This window comes from Neofelis nebulosa, chromosome 11 (genome assembly GCF_028018385.1).
Source record: "Neofelis nebulosa isolate mNeoNeb1 chromosome 11, mNeoNeb1.pri, whole genome shotgun sequence".
Lineage (NCBI taxonomy): Eukaryota > Metazoa > Chordata > Mammalia > Carnivora > Felidae > Neofelis > Neofelis nebulosa.
The window spans coordinates 76,857,034-76,883,735 of NC_080792.1; the positions used below are offsets into that span (position 1 = coordinate 76,857,034).

Genomic DNA, 26,702 nt, shown 5'->3' on the forward strand with positions numbered 1-26,702 from the left:
CAGTCAGCCTCTGGAAAAACAAGTTGGGACGCTGTTACCCAAGACCGCTGCTTTAACATATCCTCAAGAAAAGTACGAATAAATAAGGATTTTTACTTGAAATGACTATAGCATTTTCAGTTCCATGCAAAGGATATAAGGGTAGTCAAATCTCCTTGAATTTTAGTCTTTAAGACTTTATTTTAGCTCCAGAGGAGTGACTGTTTCAAGAATCAGCACAATTGAACCAAAATTGAATGTACGCCATAGTTCTTGCACACAATGGAACTGGGATCGGAAGAGCAGAGCAGTAACTTGTGTAGTTATTTGAAGAATTCTGCTATAAAAGGAATGGAAAAGGGGTGCCTGGATGGCTCGGTTGGGTGTCTGACTATGACTCAGGTCGTGATCTCACAGTTCATGAGTTTGAGCCCCGCGTCAGGCTCTGTGCTGACAGCTCAGAGCCTGGAGCCTGCTTCGGATTCTGTGCCTCCCTCTCTCTCTGCCCCTCCCCCGCTAACTCACTTTCTCTCTGTCTGTCTGTCTCTCTCTCTCTCTCTGTCAAAAATGAATAAACTTTAAAAAAAAAAAAAAAAAGGAATGGAAAAGAGGTCAAAAGTAAACTTTGCCATTAGCCAACTTTATCTATGAAGTAGAACTAGGGTCAGCAAACCATGGTCTATGGGCCAAATCTAGCCTGTCACCTGTTTGTTTGAATAAAGTTTTGTTGTAAGATAGCCCTGCCTATTCATTTACATATTGTCTGCAGCTGCTTTCACACTACTGCAGCAGAACTGAGAAGGTTGAGGGGAGCCTGGCTGGCTCAGTTGGCACAGCATGTGATTCTTGATCTTGGGGTCATGAATTTCAGCTCCCCATTGAGTGCAGAGATTACGTAATTAAAGAAGGAAAGAAAGGAGTAGGTTGAGTATTTGCAAGAGAGATCATATGGCTGCAAAGCCAAAAATATTACTGTCTGGTCCCTTACAGAAAGTTCGCCAGTTCCTGATTAGGATATCCTCGTGCACATATACAGCAGTTCCCTAACCTGGCTCTATTACAGAGTTAAGAGCCCCTGGTGTGTTCTACTTCCCAGTGAGATGGGGTGAGCATACCCCACCGTTTCTTTCCTGCTAATACGATCAAAAACCCTGGACCAAATGCGTGGACTAGCTATCTGAGGACTCTGGCTGGTGGTTTAGGAACTCAGAGTACCACGGAGCTAGTGGTGAGTGTCCTGTCTATTTTACTTCTGAGATGGCCTTGGAGATGGCCTGAAACCTGGAAGTGCGGAGCAGGTGCAAGAAGCCTTCTCTCTCTGGTCTAAGGGGCAGTAAATGAGATTCCTACAGGACAGAGAGGTGGGGGATTCCCCTGGGTTTTTTTTTCTCCTCCTCCTTTTCCTCCCACCCTAGACCCTAGGCACTCCTGTGGCTGCAGCAATGGCAGCAATGGCAGCACAGCTGCCTGAGTCTCTGACCAAGCGTGTGAGAGGAATTCTGATTGCTTTTATTTTTCTCTCTGTTCTCTTGCCACTTGGCCCAGGAGGCAGAGCCTAACCTGGTCTGTTGTCTGCTAAAACAGAAATGTTAACATTCTCCATAGAATTTAAAGAAGACTCAGAGTCTCACAATATAATATTCAAAACGTTCAGGATATCAACCGTAATTACTTGACATACAAAGAACCAGGAAAATCCCAAAAGACTTGCAGGGGAAAATGTAGTCAACAAAGGCCATCCCCAGATGACACAGATGTTGGAATTAACACAGTCTAAAGCAATAGGAACATCATGGTTAAAGAAGTAAGTGTGAATGTTCTTGAATCACATAGAAATATAGAAGGTCTTAGTAGAAAAACAGAAGATATAAAAATGAACCAGATAGAAACATTGAACTGTGGGACACCTGGGTGGCTCAGTCAGTTGAGTATCCCCCCCTGGAGTTCGGCTCAGCATGATTTCGCTGTCGTGAGATTGAGCCCCACATTGGGCTCTGCTCTGGCGGTGGAGAGCCTGTTTGGGATTCTCCTGTCTCCGCCCCAATCCCTACCCCTGCCCACACCATCTCTCAATCTCTCTCTCTCTCTAAAAAATAAATAAACATTAAAAAAAAAATGTTGAACTGAAAAATACAATAACTAAAATTTTAAAACTCATGGATGGGCTTAATAGATTGGAGATGGCAAAGAAAAAACTCAATGAATTGAAATACATCACTAGAAATTACCCAGTTTGAGCAACAGAGAGAATAAAAAAGTGGGAGGAAAAAGAAACTGAACACAGAGCCCCAGGGATGTAGGGGACAATATCAGAAAGTTACGTTTTTATCTTCAGACTCCCAGAAAGAGATCAGAAAGCATGGTGCAGAAAAAATATTGAAGAAACGTGGGTTCACAACAACTCTAAATTTGGCAAAAGACAGACTTGCAGATTCAAGAAAGCTCAGAGAATCCCAAACAGGATAAACTCAATGAAATCCTTATTCAGACACATCAAAATCAAACTGCTGAAAACTAAAGACAAAACATTTGAAAGCAGCCAAGGAAAAAAACTGACATATAACATATAAAAGGACAGTTATTTGAATAACTATGGATTTTAATTGGAAACCATGGAGACAAGTACTGAAAAAAAGAAAACTGTCAGCTCAGAATTCCATTTCCAGTGAAAAGAACCTTCAAGAACAAAGGCAAAATATATTTTAAGATGAAGGTAAGAGAACTAGTTGCTCTAACAGAAATGCTAAAGAAAGTCTTTTGGGTAGAAGGGAAATGATACCAGAGGGAATCTGGAACTTCAGCAGGAGTAAACAAGAACAACTGAAGTGATAAATATCTGGATAAATATAAGAGATTATGTTTTCCTCTTAAGTTCTTTGAGATATGAGTGAGTTTAATGCAGAAGTTACAGTATTGTCTAGTGGGATTTTCAGCCTATGTCACTGGGATACATTTGATAGCTACAACATAAAAAGGGAGCAGGTAAAAGAAATACAGAGATAAGGTTTCTGCATTCATCTTAAAATGGCAAAATATTATTTCTAAGTAGACTAAAAGGTTATGTGTACTGTAATGCCTAGCAGTCACTAAAAATGGACTATACAGTGATATGTAGTCAAAACATCTAGAGATAAAATTGAATGTTAAAAATTACTCAAATATTATCAAAAGATACTTTAATTCAAAACAATCCAGAAAAGAGAGAAAAGGGGAGAGATAGGCACAAAAAACTGAGGCCCAAACAGAAACTAAATAATAAAATCATAGACTTAAATACAAACATATGAATAATTACATTAAATGTTAATGATCTAAATGTACCAACTAAAAAGCTAATAAGATTGTCAGAATGGATTTAAGACAGTAAGCTCTAACTATATGCTATCTACAAGAAACCCACTTTAAAAATAATGATAGAGGTAATTTAAAAGCAGAAAGGTATAAAAAGATACACCATGCAAACACTAAGTGAAAGAAATCTAGAGGGGTTGTGTTAACATCAAAATAGACTTTGAGAGCAAGGAAAATTAGCAGGGATAGAGAGGGACATAACTTGGTGATGCAGTCAAGTCACCAAGAAGATGTAACAATTCTGAATGTGTATACACCCAGCAACAGAGTTTCAAAATCCATGAAACAAATTTTGATAGAACTGAAAGGAGAAATCCACAATTCTTGGATATTCATTCAGCAGTCTTCATTTAGTAACAGAACTGGTGGATAGAAAATCAGCAAAGATATGGGGCACCTGGTAGGCTCATTTGGTAGAGCATGCAACTTTTGAACTTGGGATCATGAGTTCAAGTCCCATGTTGGGCATGGAGCCTATTTAAAATAAATAAATTAATTTAATTAAAATCAGCAAAGATAGCAAGCTGAAACCCGTCAACCAACTGCATCTAGTTGACATTTATAGCATGCTCTGCCTAACATTTTCAGAATAAAATGAATTCTCGTGCTCACGTGAGTACTCACTCTCAAAATAAATAAACTTAAAAATAAATAAAAGAATTAAAATTCTACAGAGTATATTCTCTGACCATAATGGAATTAAGCTAGTAATAAATAATAAAAATATAACTTGGAAATAACCAGATGCTTAGAAATGAACAACACAGTTCTTTTTTATTATTATTATTATTTTTTTTTATTTTTAGAGAGAGGGAAAGCACAAGTTAGAGAAGGGCAGGGGGAGAGAGAATTCCCAAGCAGCCTCCACACAGAGTGCAGAGCCCAATGCTGGGCTCGATTCCACCACCTTGGATCATGACCTGAGCCAAAATCAAGAGTGAGATGCTCAACCAACTGAGCGATCCAGGTGCCCAACAACACAGTTCTAAATATAAGTCTAAGAGGAACTCTTAAGGGAAATTAGAAAATACTTTCAGATGAATGAAAGTACAACATGCCGAAATTTAAGGGATGCTGCTAACGCAATGCTTAGAGGAAATTTTATAGTATTAAATTCTTACATTAGAACACAAGATGGGGCGCCTGGGTGGCTCAGTGGGTTGAGCAGCCGACTTCAGCTCGGGTCATGGTCTCGCGGTCCGTGGGTTCGAGCCCCGCGTCGGGCTCTGTGCTGACAGCTCAGAGCCTGGAGCCTGTTTCAGATTCTGTGTCTCCCTCTCTCTGACCCTCCCCCATTCATGCTCTGTCTCTCTCTGTCTCAAAAATAAATAAACGTTAAAAAAAAAAAAAAAAAATTTTAGAACACAAGAAAGGTCCTCAACCTAAGCTTTCCCTTTAAGAAACTATGAGTTTCTTACTGCTTACTCATCTGAAAAGATGAGTAAAATAAACTCTAAGCAAGTAGGTGGGAAATAATAAAGATAAGAGTGGAAATCAATGAAATTGAAAAAGGAAAGCAGTAGAGAGAAATTAATGAAACCAGAAGCTGATTCTTTGAAAATTTCAATGAAATTGATAAAGGTCTACCCATATTATAAATAATTCTATGCACACAAATTGGACAACTTAGATAAAATTAACCAATTCCTGGGGCACCTGGGTGGCTCGGTCGATTAAGTGTCAGACTCTTGATTTTGGCCTAAGTCATGATCTCACAGTTCGTGAGCTCAAGCCCTGTGTCAGGCTCTGCACTGACAATGCGGTGTTTTTCTTTGCCCCTTCCCTGCTCGCTCATGCATGTGAACTCACTGTCTCTCTCTCTCCCTTCCTCCCACTCTCAAAATAAAGAAACTTAAAAAAAAAGTAACCATTCCTTGAAAACCACAAACTACCAACCACCACCCAACAAGAAAGAGATCATGTAAATCCATAATCTTACATTTTAAAGAATTTGAATTTGTACTTTAAAATCTTCCATTTAAGAAAACCCCAACCCAGATGATTTCACTGTTAAGTACTGTGAACTAGCTGAAGTGGTGTTGCCATATAACTATACAACAGATATGCTTGATGACTCATGTGATTTGCTAGCTTTGCAATTATGATACTTAATGGATATTTTTAAGTGTTAGGAATTCACTTTTCAGGTTTTGCACATTAAATGAAACTATTCTACCAAGTATTTGAAGAAGAAATAACATTAATTCTGCATGATATTTAGAAAATAAAAGGTAGGAAACACCTCTGAAGTCAATTTGTGAAGCCACCGTTACCCTGGTACCAAACCCAGCAAAAACAGCACAAAAAAATAGCCCTCATGAACATGGACACCAAAATCCTCAACAAAGTGTTAGCAGAGCAAATATATATATATATATATATATATATATATATATATATAAATTTATATATATATAAATTTACATATATATATTTATATATATATATTTATATAAATTTACATATATATATTTATATATATTTATATAAATTTACATATATATATTTATATATATATATTTATATATATATTTATATAAATTTATATATATATATTTATATATATATATTTATATAATCATAACCAAGTAAGGTTTCTAAATGCCAAAACTGATTAAATATTTGAAAATCATTTAATGTGATTTATCACATTAACAGACTGAAAAAAAAGTCATCAATCTTTTTTTTTTTTTTTTTTTATTTTTGGGACAGAGAGAGACAGAGCATGAACGGGGGAGGGTCAGAGAGAAGGAGACACAGAATCGGAAACAGGCTCCAGGCTCTGAGCCATCAGCCCAGAGCCTGACGCGGGGCTCGAACTCACGGACCGCGAGATCGTGACCTGGCTGAAGTCGGACGCTTAACCGACTGCGCCACCCAGGCGCCCAAAAGTCATCAATCTTATCAGTTGATGCAGAAAAATATGTAACAGAATTCAACATTCTTTCATGATAAGAAAAGAGCAAACTTAGAATAGAAAGGACTTCCTTAACCTGGTAAAGAGTATCAGTAGAGACCCACAGCTAACATCTTCCTTAATGACGAAAGATTGAATGTTTTTGCTTGACTATCAGAAACAAGGCCAAGATGTCTACTCTTACCACTCTTATTCAACATTGCTCTGGAAGTCCTAACCAGTGCCATAAGACAAGAAAAACAAAAGGCATATAGATTGGAATGAAACAGATACAATTCATCATAAATGAGATGGTTTCTATGTTGAAAATCCCAAGGAATCTACAGTTCTTAGAACAAATAAGTGAGTTTAGCAAGGTTGCAGAATGAATACAAGGGAAGCAATCAAAAATCAATCATACTTCTGTAGATTAGCATTGGGTAATTGGAGACTGAACCTAGAAAAACAGTAACATTTATAATAGCTCCACATTGGAAGCTTAGGTAGAAATCTGGCAAAATATTTGTGGGATCTGCATGCTGAAAACTACCAAATGCTGAAAGCAATCCAGGAAGACCTGAATAAGTGGAAAGAGAACTGTTCATGGGTTGGAACACTCAATAGAGTTGACGTCGTTTCTCTACAAATTAGTTTGTAAAGTTAGTGTAATTCAGGGATTTTCTTGCATACTTGGATGTGCTGATTCTAAAATTTACATGGAAAGGCAGAGGAACTAGAATAGCCAAGAGACCATTTTGCAAAAGAAGGAGAATGTGGGCAGAATCACACCATCCAATTTTAACTCTTGCCGTCAAGTTTTGCTGTACTCAGATGGTGAAGAGACAGACATACAAGTCTTTTTTTTTTTTTTCAACTTTTTTTTAAATTTATTTTTGGGACAGAGAGAGACAGAGCATGAACGGGGGAGGGGCAGAGAGAGAGGGAGACACAGAATCGGAAACAGGCTCCAGGCTCCGAGCCATCAGCCCAGAGCCCGACGCGGGGCTCGAACTCACGGACCGCGAGATCGTGACCTGGCTGAAGTCGGACGCTTAACCGACTGCGCCACCCAGGCGCCCCGACATACAAGTCTTTGAAACAGTAGACAGCATCCAGAAGTAGACACACAAATATGTTCAGTTGATTTTGGATAGTTGCAAAGGCAATTCAGTGGAGGAAGATAGTCTTTTCAGTGTTGGAGCAACTGGACATCCATGTGCAGAAGTAGAAACTTCAGTACCTCCCACACTGGCATAAAAACTAAAAATAGATCATAGATCTAAATGTAAAACTATAAAATGTCTAGAAGAAAATCTGTGATCTTGGATTAGGTGAAGTGTTTAGATGTAACATAAAAGCACAATCCATAAAAGAAAATACTGATGAATTGGACTTTGTCAAAATTGAAAGCTTTTGCTCTGCAAAAACTGTAATTAAGAGAGTGAAAAACAAGCCACAGCCTGGGAGAAAATACTAGGAAATCACATGTCCAACAAAGAACTTGGATCCAGAATATTTATACCTAAATATATAAAATTCAAATGTAAGAAAACAAACAGCCCGATAAAAACCGGGCAAAGACCATATCCAGATGACAAATGAGCACATGAAGTGAGGCGCTCAGCATCATCAGCCATTAGGGAAATGCAAATTAAAAGCACAGTGAGGGGCGCCTGGGTGGCGCAGTCGGTTAAGCGTCCGACTTCAGCCAGGTCACAATCTCGCGGTCCGTGAGTTCGAGCCCCACGTCGGGCTCTGGGCTGATGGCTCGGAGCCTGGAGCCTGTTTCCGATTCTGTGTCTCCCTCTCTCTCTGCCCCTCCCCCGTTCATGCTCTGTCTCTCTCTGTCCCAAAAATAAATAAAAAACGTTGAAAAAAAAAAAGCACAGTGAGGTACCGCTACACGCCTTTTAGAATGACTGAAATTTAAAAACCCCTAAGAAACTGGCAATCTGAATGGGAAGATGTGAAGCAACTGTAACTCTCATACACTGCTGGTTGGAAAACAAAATGATAGAGCTACTCTGTCAAAAAGTCTAGCAGTTTCTTACCAAGTTGTGCACACATTGACCTAATACCTCCACAACCTAGCAGTCCCACTGCTAGCTATTTATCCAAGAGAAATAAAGACTGATAGTTACACAAAAACCTATATGTGAATGCATAGAATGGCTTTTTATTCATTGGCATGTGATCAGTGCCCTCCAAAAGCTAGGTGAGGACTAGGTCATTAAGCCCTGCCTGGATCTGCCAAGACCGCCTGCCTCAGCCCTGATGGTTTTATGCTAGTTGATTAATTTGAAGGTGAGCCACAAGACCCCAAGGGTGCTCCCCCATCCCACATGGAGAGCTGATGGAAGCTTGCTCTGAGCTAATTCAGCTCCCCACAAGTTCTGTCCATAACTAAAGGTCATCAGTTATACTGGGGATGGATGAAGTGTAGGATTAACGTGAACATAACCTTTCTGCCTAATGGTGTCTGGACCTTTGTATCAGTTGAAAATGGGACTATGATTCTTGCTACTGGCCAGGCCTTAGGGAGTTTGTAGCCAAACTGGCAAGCTCTGCCCCTCCCACATAATTCCTAATTATGAGAAAATGCTAATTGCAAAATGTAAATTGAAAAAAATAATGGTGTTCCTTTATAGATCCTATCAGTGTTTGTATGACCAAAACTTTGGCTTGATTTCTCTTTCAGATCACAAAAATGGACAGCACTTTATAATACCTCAAATGGCAGACAGGTAAGGCTGTTGAAATACCAATCAATTTTATCTGTCACTGTTATTTCCTTGGTTGTATAGTGTTTAAGTGTATTATATTTTGTATTTAACAAAGCCCATACATTTTTCTCTTTTATGGCTATACAATTTGGAAATAAGACGGCTGTAAGTAAACCACCATGTAAAACTTAAGCTTGAAAGAGTACACGTAACAAATTTACTAGTAAGAAAATTGGAGTTAGGGATGTCCCAATTTTAGCCAGTCGGGACAGTGTATTGTGTCTATAGATGATATTTCAGAATATTTCTGTATTGTAATAGAAGATATGCTTTGTCTATAACCATGACTGACAAAATTTTTAAGGGCTGAATAATAAATATTTTAGGCTTTGTGGGCCACACAGCCTCTGTCACAACTATTCTGCCAATTGTAGATGCACGCATCCGTGAATGTTATGTAAATGAAGGGCATATCAGTTGCAAGAAGATTTTATTTCTGGACACTGAAATGTGGATTTCATAGAATTCTTCACATTATGAAATATGTTTCTTTTGTTTTGGGATTTTTTCCCCCAAACCATGTAAGAATGTAAAAACATTTAGCTCAGGAACCAAACAAAAAAATGGGCTATAATCTGCCTACCCCTGGTCTGTGAGGTTAGATGAGTTCACAGCTGCAGGAATGAACTTGAAATTCTTATTTAACCAATTACCTTTGCACAAATACTGTCAAGAGTTTATGAAATGATTAGCTGCTGTTCTAGATGTAATCTTGCCCTTCTGGTTTTTCTCATTCTGCCCTTTTCGTATTTCCTTCTGTCGTGCTTTTTTTTTTTAATACTTTAAGAATTGTGACTTCTCACATAAAGGGGTTGGCGACTAGCCTGGCAGTAGTTTTTGTCTTTTAGTTATCTGGTGATTATTTTTCCCTTTACTATGTTACCTGAGCATGATATTTCTAAAAGGAGTTACAAGTTTTTGTGTTCAGAGTTTTCTCACTAACTCTAATGGGCTGTAGAATTTTTGTTTCTGACCATGTCCATGAACTGTAATTAATGTCTTGATGCCTTGACTATCTTAATCTTCTGCCAAGCTCACAAAAATGGTTTTTATTTATGTGCTTATTAGTTTTGTACATTTTCTTAGCAGCCTGGATTTGTCTGAGTTGGCAAAAGCTGCTAAGAAGAAGCTTCAATCTGTGAGTATCTCTGTTTCCTAGTGAAGTTCAGTGTGGAGTTCACTTCATGCATCCTGCTAATTCCTGTCCTTAGCCCGTTACCTGTTACATCAGATGACTTTTCATACTCTCAGATGTTGTTAAATCAGAAGCAGAGCACTGAGTATGTAGAGAAGAAGATGGGAAGTACTGTTAAGTTTAGTAGATCCAATTTATTGGCTCTGCTTCGAGTAATGGCGTTTTTCTCTGTCGTTTTCAAAGTGAAGACTGTGCCTTTGACATTAGGAAGCTGTTTCTTTTCATAAGAGTTCCTTAGTTTCTCTCCCTGTAAAACAGTAAGTGGGACACACTTCGTAGGATTCCTTCCGGTAGCCTTATAGCACACTAGGGAATGGCACAATTTGGTACTGGAATGGTGAGTACCGCAGCTCCACCCGCTGCCATCTGGGTCCAGCCGCCAGTATCATGGTCTTGCTTAGCCCGCTTCATTCATCAGAGCTTTGTAAGTGCATGCTGTCGAGGGCTGGTGGTCCTGCCCTGGGTGTGCACTCAGAGCTCACCCAGCTCCCTTCGGTCTGCATACTTCTTTCCAGCCTGCCCACCTCAGCCCTAGTCAGGACCCTGACCAGCCAGCTTCTCTGGGAGCCCTTTCCCTTTGTTGGGGCCCCCCCAGTTGAAGCCTCACCAGGGTACTGTAACCACTGTAACCCACTGTAACCCCAGCCACTGTAACCACCAGATTTCCCGCCTCTGGCTGTCCTCACAGCCCTCTGGATCTGAACCAAGATTCCTAACTTCTTTTCTTCACCTCAAAGAGTGTCATCCAGTTCTCAGCATTCAGTTTTTGCCCTGCTTTCCATCTGATTCCCACTGCGTGCCTGCGCACATGCATGTGTGTGTTTGTGCGTGTGTGTGCATGCACACATGTGTGCAAGTGCAGGTGTTTGTTTCTTTTTGGGTTTACACTCTCTAAGGCCACCTTCAGGTCCTCTCTCGGGAATCCTGTCTTTCTGCAGTCTTCTCCTTCCCCAGCTTCCCGCCCTTTTGTCGTTCAAGTAACTGAAATCTGACCACCTTGACAGTATAGGTGGAAGTTTCCCCAAGCCTGACTCTGAAGCTGCACCTCTCCCCTAATGTAGGACTTTCTCCTCGTTCCTCTTCACTAGCGCTCCAAATAATACTAAGTACTGAATATGACATACAAGTGAGTCTATCGTTACTAGTATTTGTGATATGAAATAAATGTATTTTATGCAATCTGGTGTCTCTGTGTTCTGTATCTGTGGTTTTGTGTGTCTGTGTGTTTTTATCACCTTTCTTAAATAAAGGCGGTCATATGGTAGGATGATTAAGATGATAACCTTTGGAATCAGATAGCACCAAATAGTCTGTGATTTCATTTTAATTACTTAAGAGTATATAAGCCAATTTTTATTTTAAATAATTCAGACATTATAGATAATACTCAGGCTCCCTTAACTAACCTACATTTGCCAGACTGAAAACCGCATAAAGGTGGGGTTATGTCTGTAATATCTCTAGCATGTGGCAGGCACTAGACAAATATGTGGAACAAAGTTGAGTACAGATCCCAAGAACCTGGGCTGTGGTCAGACTGGTCAGTTAGAGAGCTCATCTCTGACAAGCTCCTTAGCCTTTCTGTGCTGTGGTGTCCTCTCCTGGAAAGAGGACTTACGATCCATCAGTGGCTGCAGATCTGAACTGCTCAGTGAGACAGGCTGCTGTCAATACCTATTGACCCCACCCAGTGGTCTCCTCACAAGGGACAGCTTGATCAGTGCCACTTCAGTGGTTGTCCCACAGTATCTCCCTCCCTGATAAGAAACTGAGAAAAATATAATTAGACTAATGTGTTTCTTGAACTAGTTAGGCGTTAACATTTGGAGAGACTTAAACTTGGATCTCAGGTCCATTACTTGCTGGCTTTGTGACTTTAGGCAAGCTGCTAATTTCTGGGCCTCAATTTCCTTGTCTGTAGAGTGGGATGATCATAGTTCCTATCTGCACAGAAGTGTCATGAGTATTAATATGATGACAGTAGCACAGTACCTGAGGTGTGAGCCCTCAGTATTGCTGTTGTAGTTACTGTCAGTAATAATAATCTTAGCTTGTAGCCCCTTATTGGAAAGAGACCGATATTTGTGATGCAAGTTTAGGTCTCCAGTCGCTCGTCACCTTATCCAGCAAAACGCTATCAGAGCTTATTTTCAATTACAAATATAAGTTAACCACACTAGAGAAAATTTGGAAAATGGACAAGAGGAATCCTTTTCATTCACTGTATTCTTAACGGATTCAGGCACAGTATTTTGATATGTTTCTTCTAATTCTCGTTTCATATGCCTATCATTTTTTTTTTAATGGAAGCTCCATCATAATTATAGGATTTTATATCCTGCTTCTTTCATCCAGCAATTGTATTCATTTTAGCAAGCTCTCACAAGGTCTGTGTAGCCAGCATTTTAAATTGCCACATAAAATACCTTCTGGTCAGCGTGTGCTGGATATTTCCTGGGCCCCATCTCTGTGCCAGGTACTGTGGGTGGACGTAAGGAATACGGTCAGGAATAAAAGACATTCAGTGTCAACTAAAAAGTGACTGCCACCAAACATCTGGGTGTTTTTAATGAGGGGAAAAGTGCAGAGAACTAGAGCCACCTGGTGGACGCTTAGCCTCAGGTGGCTTGAGGAAGACCCTGAGTGTTTTCTCTATCCCAGTGGCCGCCAAGCAGGCGTTCCAGGCAGTGTGGAGATTTTGTTGGCCAACACTGCACAATGTACTGAGTATAGACAGGTGTTTTTTGCTGGGGACACTTGGTTTGGGGGATTGGAAGCCTGCTTACTGAAGAATACAGCAGAGACGTGCCAAAGTCTGGGTGGTAGCTTGTGCGGTGGCATGTTTTATCTTTTCAGAATGGCATGTTTTGGCGTCTCTATCCCATCAAGGGTTTAGGATTCTTTATATTCAGAGGCACTGGCAGTTGCTCACGAGCAGAAGAGGGGGACTTTAAAGGGTGATGTCACGCGAAGAGTGGAGAACTGGACCCTACTTTTGAGATTGTGCACTTCAGATGCCTCTTACTCCTTCATAGCACACCCCTGTCTACGTATTACAAAGGAGTGAGGCTGCTGTGGGAGGCAGAAATTTCTAGAGGAGCTGTACTGTTCTGGAAATGTTATTGTCTGTTTAACAGTCGGTATTTTACTAAGCACTGGCTTTGGATAAGACATTGGAGATCAAAGGGTGAATAAGTCACAATGCCCACTCATTCTGCTAGTGTTAATCCTTGTGCCTTGTGTTCCTGATATTTTTTTACTTGCAGCTAAGTAATCATTTGTTTGAAGAACTTGCCATGGATGTGTACGATGAAGTTGACAGGCGAGAGACTGATGCAGGTGACTGAACACGTGGCTTTTTCTAATAAGCTTCTCTTGTCAGTGGGCAGTGACAAGCTGCCCACCTCAGTGTTTTACTTGCCTGATTTCTCCTGTCCCGATGATGCGTGTGTCGACATTTACTTTTGTGTATGTTGGTTTCGGAGTGTGCTTCCCCGAGTCTCCCTCATGACATGGGAGCCGCGGCTGTCAGAGGGGCGGTGGCGCACCCATGGTGATAAGATTCTATCTCTGGCTCTTTCCTCTGGCTAGTCTGGCTTGCCACGCAAAACCACAGCACCCTGGTAACCGAGACAACTGTCGTCCCCTTCCTTCCGGTCAATCCTGAGTACTCTTCAACACGGAATCAGGCAAGTGGCCGAATCTGAGAAGAAACTGGTAATGTTATTTGGAGAATGGCTGATAACATGGTATTTCATTTTCCCAGGACAGGTATTTTACATTTTTGTTTGATTAAAATGTTAACTGCCCTTTATATATATACACACAAACGCGCACACAGAAAACTCAAGAAACTGGTAAGAAAAGCAAAACATGTAAACAGAAGCCTGTCAAAGAATATGAAACAATTCACGGAGGAAATATAAATGGCTTACAAATGTGAAGAAATGTTTAACCTTATTAGTGATCCAAGAAAGCATTAATGAAAAGGCATTAATGAAAATTTCATCAACCCAATTAATAAAGAATGTAATAAAGGATACTTGAAGCTGGTAGGGGTATGGTGAAATGGGCTTTCTGATGCTGTAGGTAAGAGTTTATGTTGCTGTAGACTTCAGAAAGTCAGTTTGTTAACTGATTTTAAAAGCCTCAAAATTAAGTCCATCCTTTCACACCAGAAATCTTTAGTTGGGAATATATGCCAGTAAAATAAAAATACAAAGAATTGTGCACGGTGATTTTCTTCAAAGCACTGTATAAAATAATAGAGCATTCAAAACAGCCTTAGCACCCATAATGAGGAGAAAAGTTGAGTAAATTGGGAAGGGTTTTTAATGTTTATTGATTAATGGCAATGGCAGTTCCCAGCATTTTTAACTTTATCTTGAAATTTTACAATTTTCTTCCAAATTTTTCATTATTGGGTCTACTCTAAAATTGAATTGTAATGGAAAAAAGCATCAGGTAGAAACGTTTTTTTTTCAGAAATGTGCACTGTGAGAATTTAAATGGTATCTAGTTCTCTTATGTAGATGGTTCTAGACTGTTTGCAAGGAAAACATTGATGTGTGACTCCATTAACCTGCGGTGGTACTTTGATCATGTTTGGAAGTCTGCTGAAATCTGACGATAGTGTAACTGGTTTTATGTGAATATTGATGCATATGTTTTCACATATGGAAATATTTCCAATTATTTTCTCACTCAGGGCAGACAGAAACTAGCTCGGTTTAACGCCCATGAGTTTGCCACACTGGTCATCGACATTCTCAGTGATGCCAAGAGGAGACAGCAAGGCAGTCCTCTTTCTGGTTCAAAAGGTAACTGTTTCAAACCACTAAATGTTTGCTTCTTTGGTCTTCTAAACTTGACACACGTGTTAAGTTTAAAATGACAAACTAATTAAAGCAGTCATAATGAAAAGTTTACCTTTTTTGAGCCCTGATGAATGATAGATATTTCAGTGTTACTAACTGCTATTCAAATTTACCTTATATGTTTCTTCCTCTTAGATCACCTATCTTCCTATAGAATTGCGTCCGGAGTGTTACAGCTCTTTTAGAATTTGTCTGTCAGGTTTTCCAGTCCTTACTGGAAACCCCCCCAACTCCTCCCAGTTAAAAAAAACAAACAATGCGTCCTGAAATTAACCCAAAAGTCTGACTTAGATCTTATTAAAGGGCATAAGAAAATCAACCCTCTTAATTGATATTACAGCTTACTTGCTGTTGCTTACACACAAAACTGAGTTCTAAATAATTAAAACTTGTTACTATAAACTTTAGATGTCTTCAGTAAGAATTGTTGTGGTTTAAAATTGTAGAGAGCACCAAGCCCCATTTCCAAGGTGCCCTGTTGCACCTAGTTCAGTAGCTCAACGTCCTGAGTCTGTGCTTAGGAACACACTTTTCCCCATCTCCCGTTACTCTATACTTACTGGTTTTTTTCTAATTATATATTGTACATTTTTTCCTAAGTTTACTTATTTTGAGAGAGAGAGAAGGTGTGTGCACACAAGTGGGGGGGTGGGGGCAGAGAGAGAAGGGGAGAGAGAATCCCAGGCACGTTCAATGCTGTCAGTACAGAGCCCGCCTGATGTGGGGCTCAATCCCACGAACTGTGAGATCATGACCTGAGCCGAGATCAAGAGTAGACTCAACTGACTGAGCCCCCAAGGTGCCTGTAGAATATGTTTTTTCTAATAAAGCATTTAAATTTTTTTAATGTTTATATTTTAGAGAGAGAGAGAGAAAGAGAGACAGAGCGTGAGTGGGGGAGGGGCAGAGAGAGAGGGAGACATAGAATCCGAAGCAGGCTCTAGGCTCTGTCAGCACAGAACCTGACACAGGGCTCAAGCCCACGAACCGGGAGATCATGACCTGAGCCAAAGTCAGATGCTTAACTGACTCAGCCACCCAGGTGCCCCTATTATTAAAGCATTTAAACGGAAGAAGTACAGACTATAAAAATTAAGTTTTCAGTCAGCATAGTATTCCCCAAAGACAGTAATCATCAACTGACATCAGTTTTTGATTTTACTAGTTCAACAGGAATAAGCAGATTCTAAGGAAATTTACTAAATTTTGGCAAAGGTGTAGTGATAAAGGTCCTTATGTAAATTTGAAATGTCAAAATGTACATACTCTTTGATTTGGTGGTTCCATTTGTAGCTAACTTGAGGGTAAATAATCAAAGATGTTACACATATATGTAACACTGAAAACATTAGAAACCGGTAACAGTTTGCAACAGGTAAGCAGTGAGAATTTGAATATATTTGAGTAGTGCAACCTTTTTTTTTCCCAAAGAATATAGAGTGATATAAAGTAATAAATCAGTTTTTCTAAAAAAGGTTTAGTGTAATCGCAGTTTTGTAAGGAGACCATTTATACACGTACATATGTGCAAGTGAATATATCACATGGAAGTACTGTGTAAATACATAATCAGCCATCGGTATTTGCAGATCCCATATTTGCAAATTCATCTGTTAACTGAAATTTATCTGTAACCTCAACATCAGTACTCCCCATGGAAACTCGTGGACATGTGCAGAGTGGCAAAATATTTGAGTCACCCAAAACACACATTCCCAGCTGAAACCAAACTAGGTTGTGCTCTGCCTTTTTGTCTCAATTCTCATATTGTTAATAAGTGTCCTTTTTAGGTCTACTTAGTACCACATTTTTACATTTCTGTGCCTTTTGTTGATGATTTTGCTGCTTAAAATGGGCCCGCGGCATTGTACTCAAGTGCTCTCTGGGGCTCCTAAGCACAAGGAGGCTGTGATGTGCCTTATGGAGAAAATACCTGTGTGAGATAAGATTCGTTCACACATGAATTGGATAGTGCTGTTCGCTGTCAGTTCAATGTTAATGAATCGACAATGTATATTAAAGGTGTTTTTATGGGGCGCCTGGGTGGCTCAGTTGGTTAAGTGTCCGACTTCGGCTCTGCAGGTCATGATCTCACGGTTCATGAGTTCAAGCCCCACGTCAGGCTCTGTGCTGACAGCTCAGAGCCTGGAGCCTGCTTTGGATTCTGTGTGTCTCTCTCTGTTCTTCCCTCGCCCTCTCTCTCTCAAAAATAAACATTAAAAACAAAAAAAAATTTTAAGGTGTTTTTAGGGGCACCTCAGTAGCTCAGTCTCAGTTTAAGTGTCTGACTCTTGATTTTGGCTCAGGTCATGATCTCATGGTTCTTGAATTTGAGCCCCACATTGGGCTTTTCGCTGACAGCACAGAGCCTGCTTGGGATTCTCTCAGTCTCCCTCTCTCTGCCCCTCTGCATGTCGTGCTCTCTCTCTCTCAAAATAAATAAATAAACATTAAATATAAATATATATTATATTAAACATAAATATAAATAAACACATATGTATATATTCAATGTTTATTTATTTATTTTAGGGAGAGAGAGAGAAAGAGCATAAGTGAGGTGGGGGAGGGACGAGGGCAGAGGAGCTGAAGCGGGCTTTACGCTGACTGCAGAGCCGATGTGGTGCTCAAACTCACAAACTGTGAGATCATAACCTGAGCCAAAGTCAGATGGTTAACTCACTGAGCCACCCAGGCACTCGTAAAAAAATATATATATATATATTCTAAAGGTGCCTTTAAACAGAAACACACAATAAGTAAGGTTCTATATTGATTGGTTGACAGAAATGATGTGACCAGAGGCTGGCAGGAACCCAACCCTGTGTTTCCACAGAAACGATGGTCACTGGTTCAGGATTTGCTAATTTAGTCTTCACAACAACTTTCTATACCATACCAACTGCTATTGATGAAATTGGCTCTTTATATGTATATGTTTAGGGAAAACTCTGGAAGGGTATAGACCAACATAGATCAATAGCTAGGAGTGATTACCATTATTCTATATGGAGTATTGCTTCTTTTCTATTATTATTATTATTATTATTATTATTATATGTATTTTTAGCTAGAGTGAGTGGGGTAGAGGGGTAAGGGGGTGGGGAGAGAGAGAGCGAGAGAGAAAGAGAGAGACAGAGAGAATCCTAAGCAGGCTCCACACTCAGCACAGAGCCCAACGCGGGACCATAGGATCATGACCTGAGCTGAAATTAGGAGTCAGACGCTCAACTGACTGAGCGACCCAGGCACCCCAGCATTGAGTATTGTTTCTGTAGTCAGATGATACATATATTTTAAATATTAATTTGAAAACTTAAAATTCCTTTTGAGTAACCATAATTTGTCACCCAGATACAAACCAGAAATAACACTGGAAATCAGAGGTCAGCTTGAGTTGACTGAGAGAAGTTGGAGAGGCTTGGATAATTTGTGAAATGTTTTATTCAAAGCGTGTTAGAGCCTGTGGAATCATCCCTGCTCCCCTGTAGGCCATACCTTCCTGGCATGGGTATGTGTGTCCACTGAGTTGTTTTCTCCTCTCTGGCAGTCAGCTGACTAAATGCCAGGAGCCTGTTCTTTGAGCACCAAGTTCACTAGGCTCCATTTTAACAGTTTCTTTTCCATGTCATTACCTTGTAAACAAGTTACAATTAAAATAGAATCACAGTTAATCTTATAGTAGTTACAGTGTTATTTCCATGAGTTGGAACTAAGCTCTGTGCTCTGTCTCCTGGAATAATGAGAAACTTGGGAGCCTGCCTTCTCAATCTGAGCAGCACTTTCCTAAACCACCTAATTAATTTGCGCACATTTGCTAAGTGGCCTGCAGGGATGCTTAAATACCTCCATGCAGTTGATAGTAAGGCCCTTTCTGGTTGATAACCTCTGTGATTCCTGTTTTGGTGTGAATATAACATTGCTATTTCTGTCATTTTCTTTTAGTCTTTAAATGGCTAAACCCAAAAATCCTCCCAGTGGATTTTGGGGATAAAAGTTTTTTTAGGCCTGAAGAAAAGTTGTTTGTTTCTGTTGATAGACAACGTGGAGCTCATACTGAAAACAATCAGTAACCAGCACAGTGTCGAGAGTCAAGACAATGACCAGCCGGACTATGACAGTGTGGCCTCAGATGAAGACACGGATCTGGAACCTACTGCAAGCAAGGCAAATAGGCAGAAGGTGAGGTGACATGTTGCACACAGAAAGGAAGAACGTTTCTTTCTGAAATCTTTCCTCCTGCAAAATCGCCACTGTGAAAAGTGCTCTGGAGGTACTGTTCGGCTTACTACCAGCTTAGACCAGTGAGGTCAACAGGGGGTCCGTGTCTCTAAGTCCGTTGCCAAATCACAGCTTTAGTTGTGACTTTATAAAACTTGTGAGCAGGGACCAGTGCATTTTATTCTTCCGACAAATGTTTACTGAGTGACTTCTCTGGATAATACTCTCCCGAATGAGGCCTGGTCCCTTTCCTGTGAGGCTCTCCCTGCCTAGTTGCCTAGTAGGATAGAGAACTGCTCTCAATGGTACAAAGTGTCATAAGAAGCACAAACGGAAGCTGGGGGGTAGGGGTGTGTGAGGAGATGCAGCTTGTTGCTGAGGACAGGTGTCAGGGGAGGCTGTGTAAGTGGGGTGGCAGTTAATATATGCCTTAAAGGATGCACAGGGTTAGGCATGTGGAGAGGCAGAGAAGGGTGGTCTAGGCAGAGGGAAGGTGAAAGAGGGCATCTGGAGGAACCCGCTCATGTGTAGAGACAGCCAAAAACGAGTGGAACTCAGAGCTGCAGCAGAGGGCAGGGCTCATACCACAGAGGAATGTGACACCAGGCTGAAGAGTCCACACCTTGGCGGACAGCACAGAGCCCGAGAAGCTCTTAGGCAGGTGAGGAGGGCTAAGGTCAGCAGTTTGGGTTCCTCTCTTTTGGGAGTACTGTTCTCGGCGGGTCAGAGAGTGGAGGAAGATAAGAAACTCAGGTGGGGTAGTGCTGGAGGTCCAGACAAGAGCTGACGCGGGCCACCACGGGCCCCGTGCTGAGAGAGTCTGGGTGGAAGGGAAGTCTTGGTAGCAGAGTAAACGTGGGCCCAGGGAGAAGCAGTAGAGGCCTGGCCGGTTCACCCACTGCTGAGTCACCAGGACCTTGCCCCAGATCTGGCCCACAGGGGCTCAGCAAATGTTTGAGAACAGGTGGACAGGAAGACAAACAGTGATAAGTTGGATGTGTGCAGTGGGGGTATGGACTTAAAGAGGATGTGTCCAGAGCTGTCCAGCTCACACGACTGTAAGAAGGGTGGAGCCCCTGGCAGATGCAGGGGATGCGGAGGGGACAGCAGAGGTCACTTGCCCCATCTTATCCGCCTCTGTCCAGTGTCTCTGAAGCACCAGATTCAGTCAGAGCAAAAGCCAAAGTCGTGACCAGATCCTACCAACTGGCTTCTTCCTCTCTGCCTTGCACACCCACGCCCTCTAGCTGAGCTCTGCTGCTGGCTAGAACGTTCCTCCTCTGGACAGTCACTCAACTACTGTCCTTCCACTTGACTAATGTCCTTCTGGCTGTTACTCATATCTCACCTACCCAAAGGCTTATCCCACCTGCCATATTAAAACGCACCCACTTCACCCCTACTTCTCTCCCCAGCCCCTTACCCTGCTCCATATTCTCTTTTCCACAGCACTTGTCATCTTCTATCTCTCTCCCACTCTGCTGGGGTGCAAACACTGTGGAAGCAGGGATCTTTGTTTTCTCTTTTTACATATCCCAAGTCCCTAGAACACTGCCTGATGCTCAATACAGATTGGAATGAAGGAATTACTGAAAGAACGAATTTTTAAAAAGAAAAGGAGGGTACCTGGCTGGTTCTGTTGCATGTGACTTTTGATCTTGGGGTTGTGAGTTCGAGCCCCACATTGGGTGCAGAGATTACTTAAAACCTTTAAAGAAAAAGGAATGGGCAAGAGAAAGTCAGGCAATACCAGAAAAATGCACTGAGAGAGTCATCGTCAGGCTAGATTTAGGGCTGCACCTCCTGTTCTGTTAGAAAATATCGACTCTAGTATTTTTCAAGTATTATAGTAACTCTACCTTTATGTTTTATTTTTGCATTACTCCCTGAAGGCTTGATTTGGTTTGATTAACTTTGCAGTCCAGCTGGCATGGTCAGACTTTAGAAATTCTTTAGCTGTGAGTCTTGAATGTTATCATCATCTCCGATTGTGAACATTTTCCCCAATTTATTTTTAGAGCCTAGATTCAGATTTATCAGATGGACCAGTCACTGTGCAGGAATTTATGGAGGTCAAAAACGCTCTAGTGGCTTCTGAGGCCAAGATACAACAGCTAATGAAGGTGAATAACAACTTGAGTGACGAGCTGAGAATTATGCAGAAAAAGGTAACATGTCAATAAATGCCAGGATGATTGACTCTTTAACCCTGTAGCATAAGGAAGAATCCCAGGCATGATGCTTGTGGGCAGAGGGGGAGAAAAGCAGTTATTGTAACAGACCTAAGAACCTTTGGCCAAGCTGTCTTTTTGGAAGCAGTGTGTATTTGGAGTTCAGACGAAGTGGTTTTGATGGGAAATAAATCCAGAGTGAATTTCCCAAGTAGTTGACACGTAATAACCGAGTTGCGGCCACCTTTGCACTACTCCGTGCTCCCTGGGAATCTGCATGCCCCTCCAGGGATGCAGTCCTTGCTGTTTATTGCTCCTTCTAAAGACTAATCACACCGTGAAGACAGAGCAGACAAAAGCCCTGGACAGGTGTCTGTGCTGACCAGCACTCCGTGCAGGGGCTGTCATCCCTGCTCACTCTTAGTCTCAGTTGTTACCCACCAGCTCCAGCAGCCCCATCCCACACCCCACTCTGTTTTCCACCGGTACTTCTAATTTATGATGTCCTCAGAGCCTACAGCAGGGCCTGCCACAGAGTAGGCGCTCAGTAAATACAAGAAAACATTTTTCATGTGCATGAGTGAGAGCTGTACAAATCCCATTTGTCTGGCATTTTCTCATTCACTCCTTTTTGGGAGAGTGAGAAATATATGAACATATTAATCTCTAAAAGGAGTGTGGCTAATAGTAGCAAGGCATATGCTTAAGAGGGGGGTTATGGACATAACTCTTTACGAGAAGGCTAAGAAAAGGAAGTTTTAAAAATTCTCATTTCTGTCCAAGACTTTGTGGGTGCTATTACCATCATTCAATTCTCTACAAGATGAGATTTTGTCCGCTTCCCTTAAGCAGAAACAAAACAAAGTATGTGTCTGTGCCTTAATTCTGTCATTTGAAGAGTAGTGTTTCAGAATCATTATCAAGAACAGAGGACAAGGTTCGCTCCCTTTGTGACTGGGCCCTTTCCAGTGATGCTTCCTAAAGGAAGGCCAAAGAACTAAAAAGTCTGTCCCCTCTGCCTGTCAAGGACAGACACCGCAGTGCACTCTCACCTGGGGCTTGGTCTAGAATTCTTTTGATGTTGAGATCTAGACCTTTTTTTTTTTTTTTTTAGAAAAATGGCTCCAAACCTACAATACTGCCTCAAGATCAACCAGATTTCTATCCAACACCTGTTCTGTGCCAGCCTGGCCCTGTCTAGGGCTGGTGTGCAGCCATGAACAAGGCAGACCAAGAGCCCTTTTGCTGTGTAATCATAGAGGGGTTGCACTTCCTCTGTCTTTTCTGAAGTATCTTCTATTTAATGAATTATAGTTTGTCCCATTAACTGAATTAATAAATTTGTTGAGGTGACTCTTTTTGAAACATGCCGACTTTGCCAGTATAAATCAGTCTGCTAAGCATCACCTTTTTTTCATTTTCATTTTTTTTTCTAAAATGCTCTTTTAGTATTTATAGAAGTCACCAGAGATAACCTCGTATCTTTGAAAACAAATGTCTTGAACCTTGAGAAATGCAGAGTGAAATTATTTGCCATTGCTCATGGATTATCTCCTCAATTCTTAGAAATGCTCTTGATTTCTGGAACTATTGAATTATCTGTAACATTTCATTACCTGTTACACTCCTTCCAAACAAAAAGTATGATCTGATTCTTATTAAGATTGGCATCAATCGGGGCGCCTGGGTGGCGCAGTCGGTTAAGCGTCCGACTTCAGCCAGGTCACGATCTCGCAGTCCGTGAGTTCGAGCCCCGCGTCAGGCTCTGGGCTGATGGCTCGGAGCCTGGAGCCTGTTTCCGATTCTGTGTCTCCCTCTCTCTCTGCCCCTCCCCCGTTCATGCTCTGTCTCTCTCTGTCCCAAAAATAAATAAAAAACGTTGAAAAAAAATTTAAAAAAAAAAAAAAAAAAAAAAAAAAAAAAAGATTGGCATCAATCAAATTTATTCTAGAACATCTCTCTAAATACAGAGGGCTAAAATTTTTTGAAATCAAGACAAGGAACTTGTGCTCATCCAAACACATTCAAGTAAAATCCACGCTGGATGTTTTAGAGGCATGAAAAGCGTTAAGATGAAGTTTCACGTTTCAAGACCTTGTCTAAAAAACCCTAAGGGAAGGTTTTTACACAGACACATGACCAGACACCCCAGTTGCTCATCCAGAAGCATGTGTCTGTTCTCCTCACTCCCTGCACTGCGTCCATTTCACTTTAGGATGGGGGCTCTCTAATAAATAGTTTGACAGGCACCTTATGCCTGCCTCTGTCCTGGAACGTAGGAATTTTCAGTGGCTGCTTATCACTTTGCAGCTGTTCTTTCTTTGGAAAACAAGTCGCAGATAGAAGTTATACCCCGAAAGCCTTTGTGGTATAGAAGCAATCTGTCTGCCATTCTTTAGTGGATCACATATAGAAAAAAAACAAGAAATGAGGGGATTTCTGTGGCAGAAGCAGTAAGTCAGACTATCACAAAAATTTGGCACTGTGACTATAAAGTATGTAGAATTTGCTTATTTTGCAAAGATGTGTTGATTTTGTTTCAAAGTTAGGTAAACGTTCTTGTATATCTATAGTTGACAAAGTAGCATGATTTGTATCTGATCTTTCATATTTAACAGTTGCTTGGAAAAGATGCTAATTAATGAAGAGGAGCAGCCACTATTGGTGTATTTTTCACAGATCGGTGCTTTCTAAATAAAAATTGAAAGTAACTCCTAACCCTGAATGGGCTTGCTATTGAGAAAGTAATGATCTTCTCGTGCAAATACATTTGCTTGCGGACTTAAGCCTTGGCCCTGGTGGGGAATTTGGTCAGAGTTTACAGTCTCTGTCAAAGAGTAGACAGCTGAACTTACACCACCCCCAGCTTATAAATTGTCATGGAAGATGAAGGAGCACCAGAGAGGAAGGACACTGTGCAGGACTGGACTCAGTTAATTGTGTTTGAAATGCCAGACGCTAAGGAGTGACACGATTCCTTGCTGACCCCCTAACTCTAATTCATCAAACACCATGAAGCAGCCTGCATGTGAGGAATGGAAAGAGCAATCAGGGTCTCCAAGTGACAGCCTCTAACTAAAGTAGGGTGGTGCCAGGCACATTAGAGTGTTTAAAGCTGACACTGCCATGGTCGCGTTTTTGAGTGACAAAAGCCAAAGGAGAGCAAGGCCAGGTATCCCGGCCCTGGCGGAAAGATGACCGATCACCAGAGGGAAGCACGCGTGCTACGTGGAGCATTCAGACGAAGATGTTAACGTAGTTCGATAGGCCTCCAGTTTTCTTCGTGATATGTTAATATAGCAAACGTACCGTGATTCAGTTCCCTCTCTTTTTTAAAAGTGCTAAATTGTTTGGAATATCAAGAGTATTCTGCAATAAAAATTTATTGATCCTAATTTTCCTTGTTGGCTTTTTGGGAAGCAGTAGCTCATCTGATTTTTCATAAGCTGAACTTCACTGTCTTTCTTGCTTTGCAAAGCAACCCTGGTTATCTCTGTGCTGCTTCCATGGTGTCTGCTGGCATTTTTGGCATTTGCAAATCGCTCAGGAATCATTTGAAAAGCGAGTTACCTAAGTGACGTCTTAATGATCTCAAACTCTTGCTTGAAACAGCCTAAGAACACTCCAGAATACAGCTTGCCCACAAACATTTCCCAGGCCCACCATGACCAGTTTTTAAGTAGTTAGACATTTCGTTTTTAAAAAGTCCAAACTGCAACTTTGCCACAATGAGAAACTAAGCTGTTTAATTTGCTGAAGTGATGAAGTGAGTTGATTGCGTGTTGCTCATTCTAGGAGAAAGAGTTCTCGTTTGTAGTTGCTGTAACTTTCGACCCAGCTAGCCGTTACTGTTCTTACTGTTTAAAGCTGGTAGTTGTATGCGTTTACTTGGTGTTTGCTTTTTCTGCTTGCTGTAGAAAAACACCGTCCCACTGCCAAACATTTCTTTCAGCTTCAAACACTCCAGAGTGAAAATTCGAACCTCAGGAAACAGGCCACAACCAATATATATCAGGTGCAAACTGGTTCTGAGTACACAGACACTTCCAACCACTCTTCCTTAAAGCGACGTCCGTCTGCCCGGGGCAGTAGGCCCATGTCCATGTACGAGACGGGATCAGGTCAGAAACCATATCTCCCAATGGGAGAAGTGAACCATCCCGAAGAGAGCAGGACGAGACTCCAGCCTTTCCCCGCGCACGTAAGTAACACCACTGGCGCTTCTGCTGTTCACTCTCTGTCCATCCTGACCGTTGCTTTCTCTCTTCTGAACCGGCACATCCCCGTGTCTCTGCTTTGCCAAACGAGGCTAGGAGAGTTATCCTTGTGTTTGCTGTATTAACATGTCAACAGATGCTTGTATTCCCACAAGCAGATAGGGCCGTTGGCTGAAAGTTTCCCAACAAAGTTTGGGACTCTGGCTCTTGTTCAGCTCCTCTCCCTCTGCTCTCCCTCATATCCATAATATCTTTCCCAGCCAGCCAGTACTGGAACGTTCTTTGTAACAAGCTTCCTTCCCCACTTCTAAAAACAAAAACAAATTATGAAGGTCACCAGCAAAAGTGCTGTCTTCTTTGAGGTAGACAGGCACTTGCCCCTTTATGAAATGGAGCCCTTAGAATTCAAGGTGCTTCTCTGCTCCTCCCGGTGGGCAGGTCTGGAAGCCTCCGGGCCTCCGCAGCCTCTCCGCGTGTGGTCAGCCTGCCTGCTTAACTTCTGCACCCCCTTGTCCCCTTGGTGGAGAAAATGTGGCTTTGTCGTTTCACACAAATGAAATGTAAAAACTCTACACTGGTTTTACAAGGATTGTATTCCAAAGATTGTGTTCCGTAACAGGCTGCTAACAATCTTATTTTACAGTGGGATGAGTATTGTGTTGTGAGGTTTTCAAATATTACATTTGTCTTGGATTATTTTTTAAAAACCCATGTTTTGACAGGACGCTATAGACATTGGGAACTTCTGTTTTTTCAGAGAGTAGTCTTTATCGTTTCGAATGTGAAAGTTACTATTTCTTCAAATTTTATAGGAGTTTTCAAAAAATTCTCAGAGTAAATACAGAGTAAAGGATATGGTCTAGTAAGTTAAACCCTAGTTTAATTTTGTCAGGCTTTAGTGTGGTAAAATTTCAGTGATGTTATATTGTAATTAGGACTCCTTTATTTCAAGTTTTTAAGTTGTTTGGACCGAAACATTCTAAGGCAATTGATTTCATACATTTGGTGTCAT

At 41.1% G+C, this 26,702-nt stretch overlaps 1 protein-coding gene, 1 long non-coding RNA gene and 1 other non-coding gene across 24 annotated transcripts in view; all 3 read left to right on the forward strand.

Annotated features, from left to right (window-relative positions):
- Positions 1–26,702, forward strand: part of GIT2 (GIT ArfGAP 2) — a 54,023-nt gene that overhangs the window by 12,004 nt on the left and 15,317 nt on the right. For 7 of the 22 annotated variants that reach the window (XR_009250411.1, XR_009250410.1, XM_058690991.1 and 4 more), the window contains exons 8-15: positions 8,925–8,970; positions 10,096–10,147; positions 13,471–13,543; positions 13,796–13,893; positions 14,913–15,024; positions 19,121–19,263; positions 21,321–21,470; positions 25,426–25,674. Coding sequence is in view for 20 of the 22 variants with exons in the window: in XM_058690991.1 (XP_058546974.1) it covers positions 8,925–8,970; positions 10,096–10,147; positions 13,471–13,543; positions 13,796–13,893; positions 14,913–15,024; positions 19,121–19,263; positions 21,321–21,470; positions 25,426–25,674 (923 nt within the window). In the remaining 2 variants the exon portion in view is untranslated. Of the gene's footprint in view, positions 1–8,924; positions 8,971–10,095; positions 10,148–13,470; positions 13,544–13,795; positions 13,894–14,912; positions 15,025–19,120; positions 19,264–21,320; positions 21,471–24,091; positions 24,869–25,425; positions 25,675–26,702 lie in introns of those variants that run through there. The other 15 variants (XM_058691001.1, XM_058690993.1, XM_058690997.1 and 12 more) reach the window with 10 other exon arrangements.
- Positions 10,154–11,383, forward strand: LOC131489159 (uncharacterized). The gene is made up of 2 exons (XR_009250412.1): positions 10,154–10,541; positions 11,101–11,383. It is a non-coding gene; the product is annotated as an uncharacterized LOC131489159 (long non-coding RNA).
- On the forward strand, positions 15,247–15,308 carry LOC131490658 (U7 small nuclear RNA). The gene has a single exon (XR_009251172.1). It is a non-coding gene; the product is annotated as a U7 small nuclear RNA (small nuclear RNA).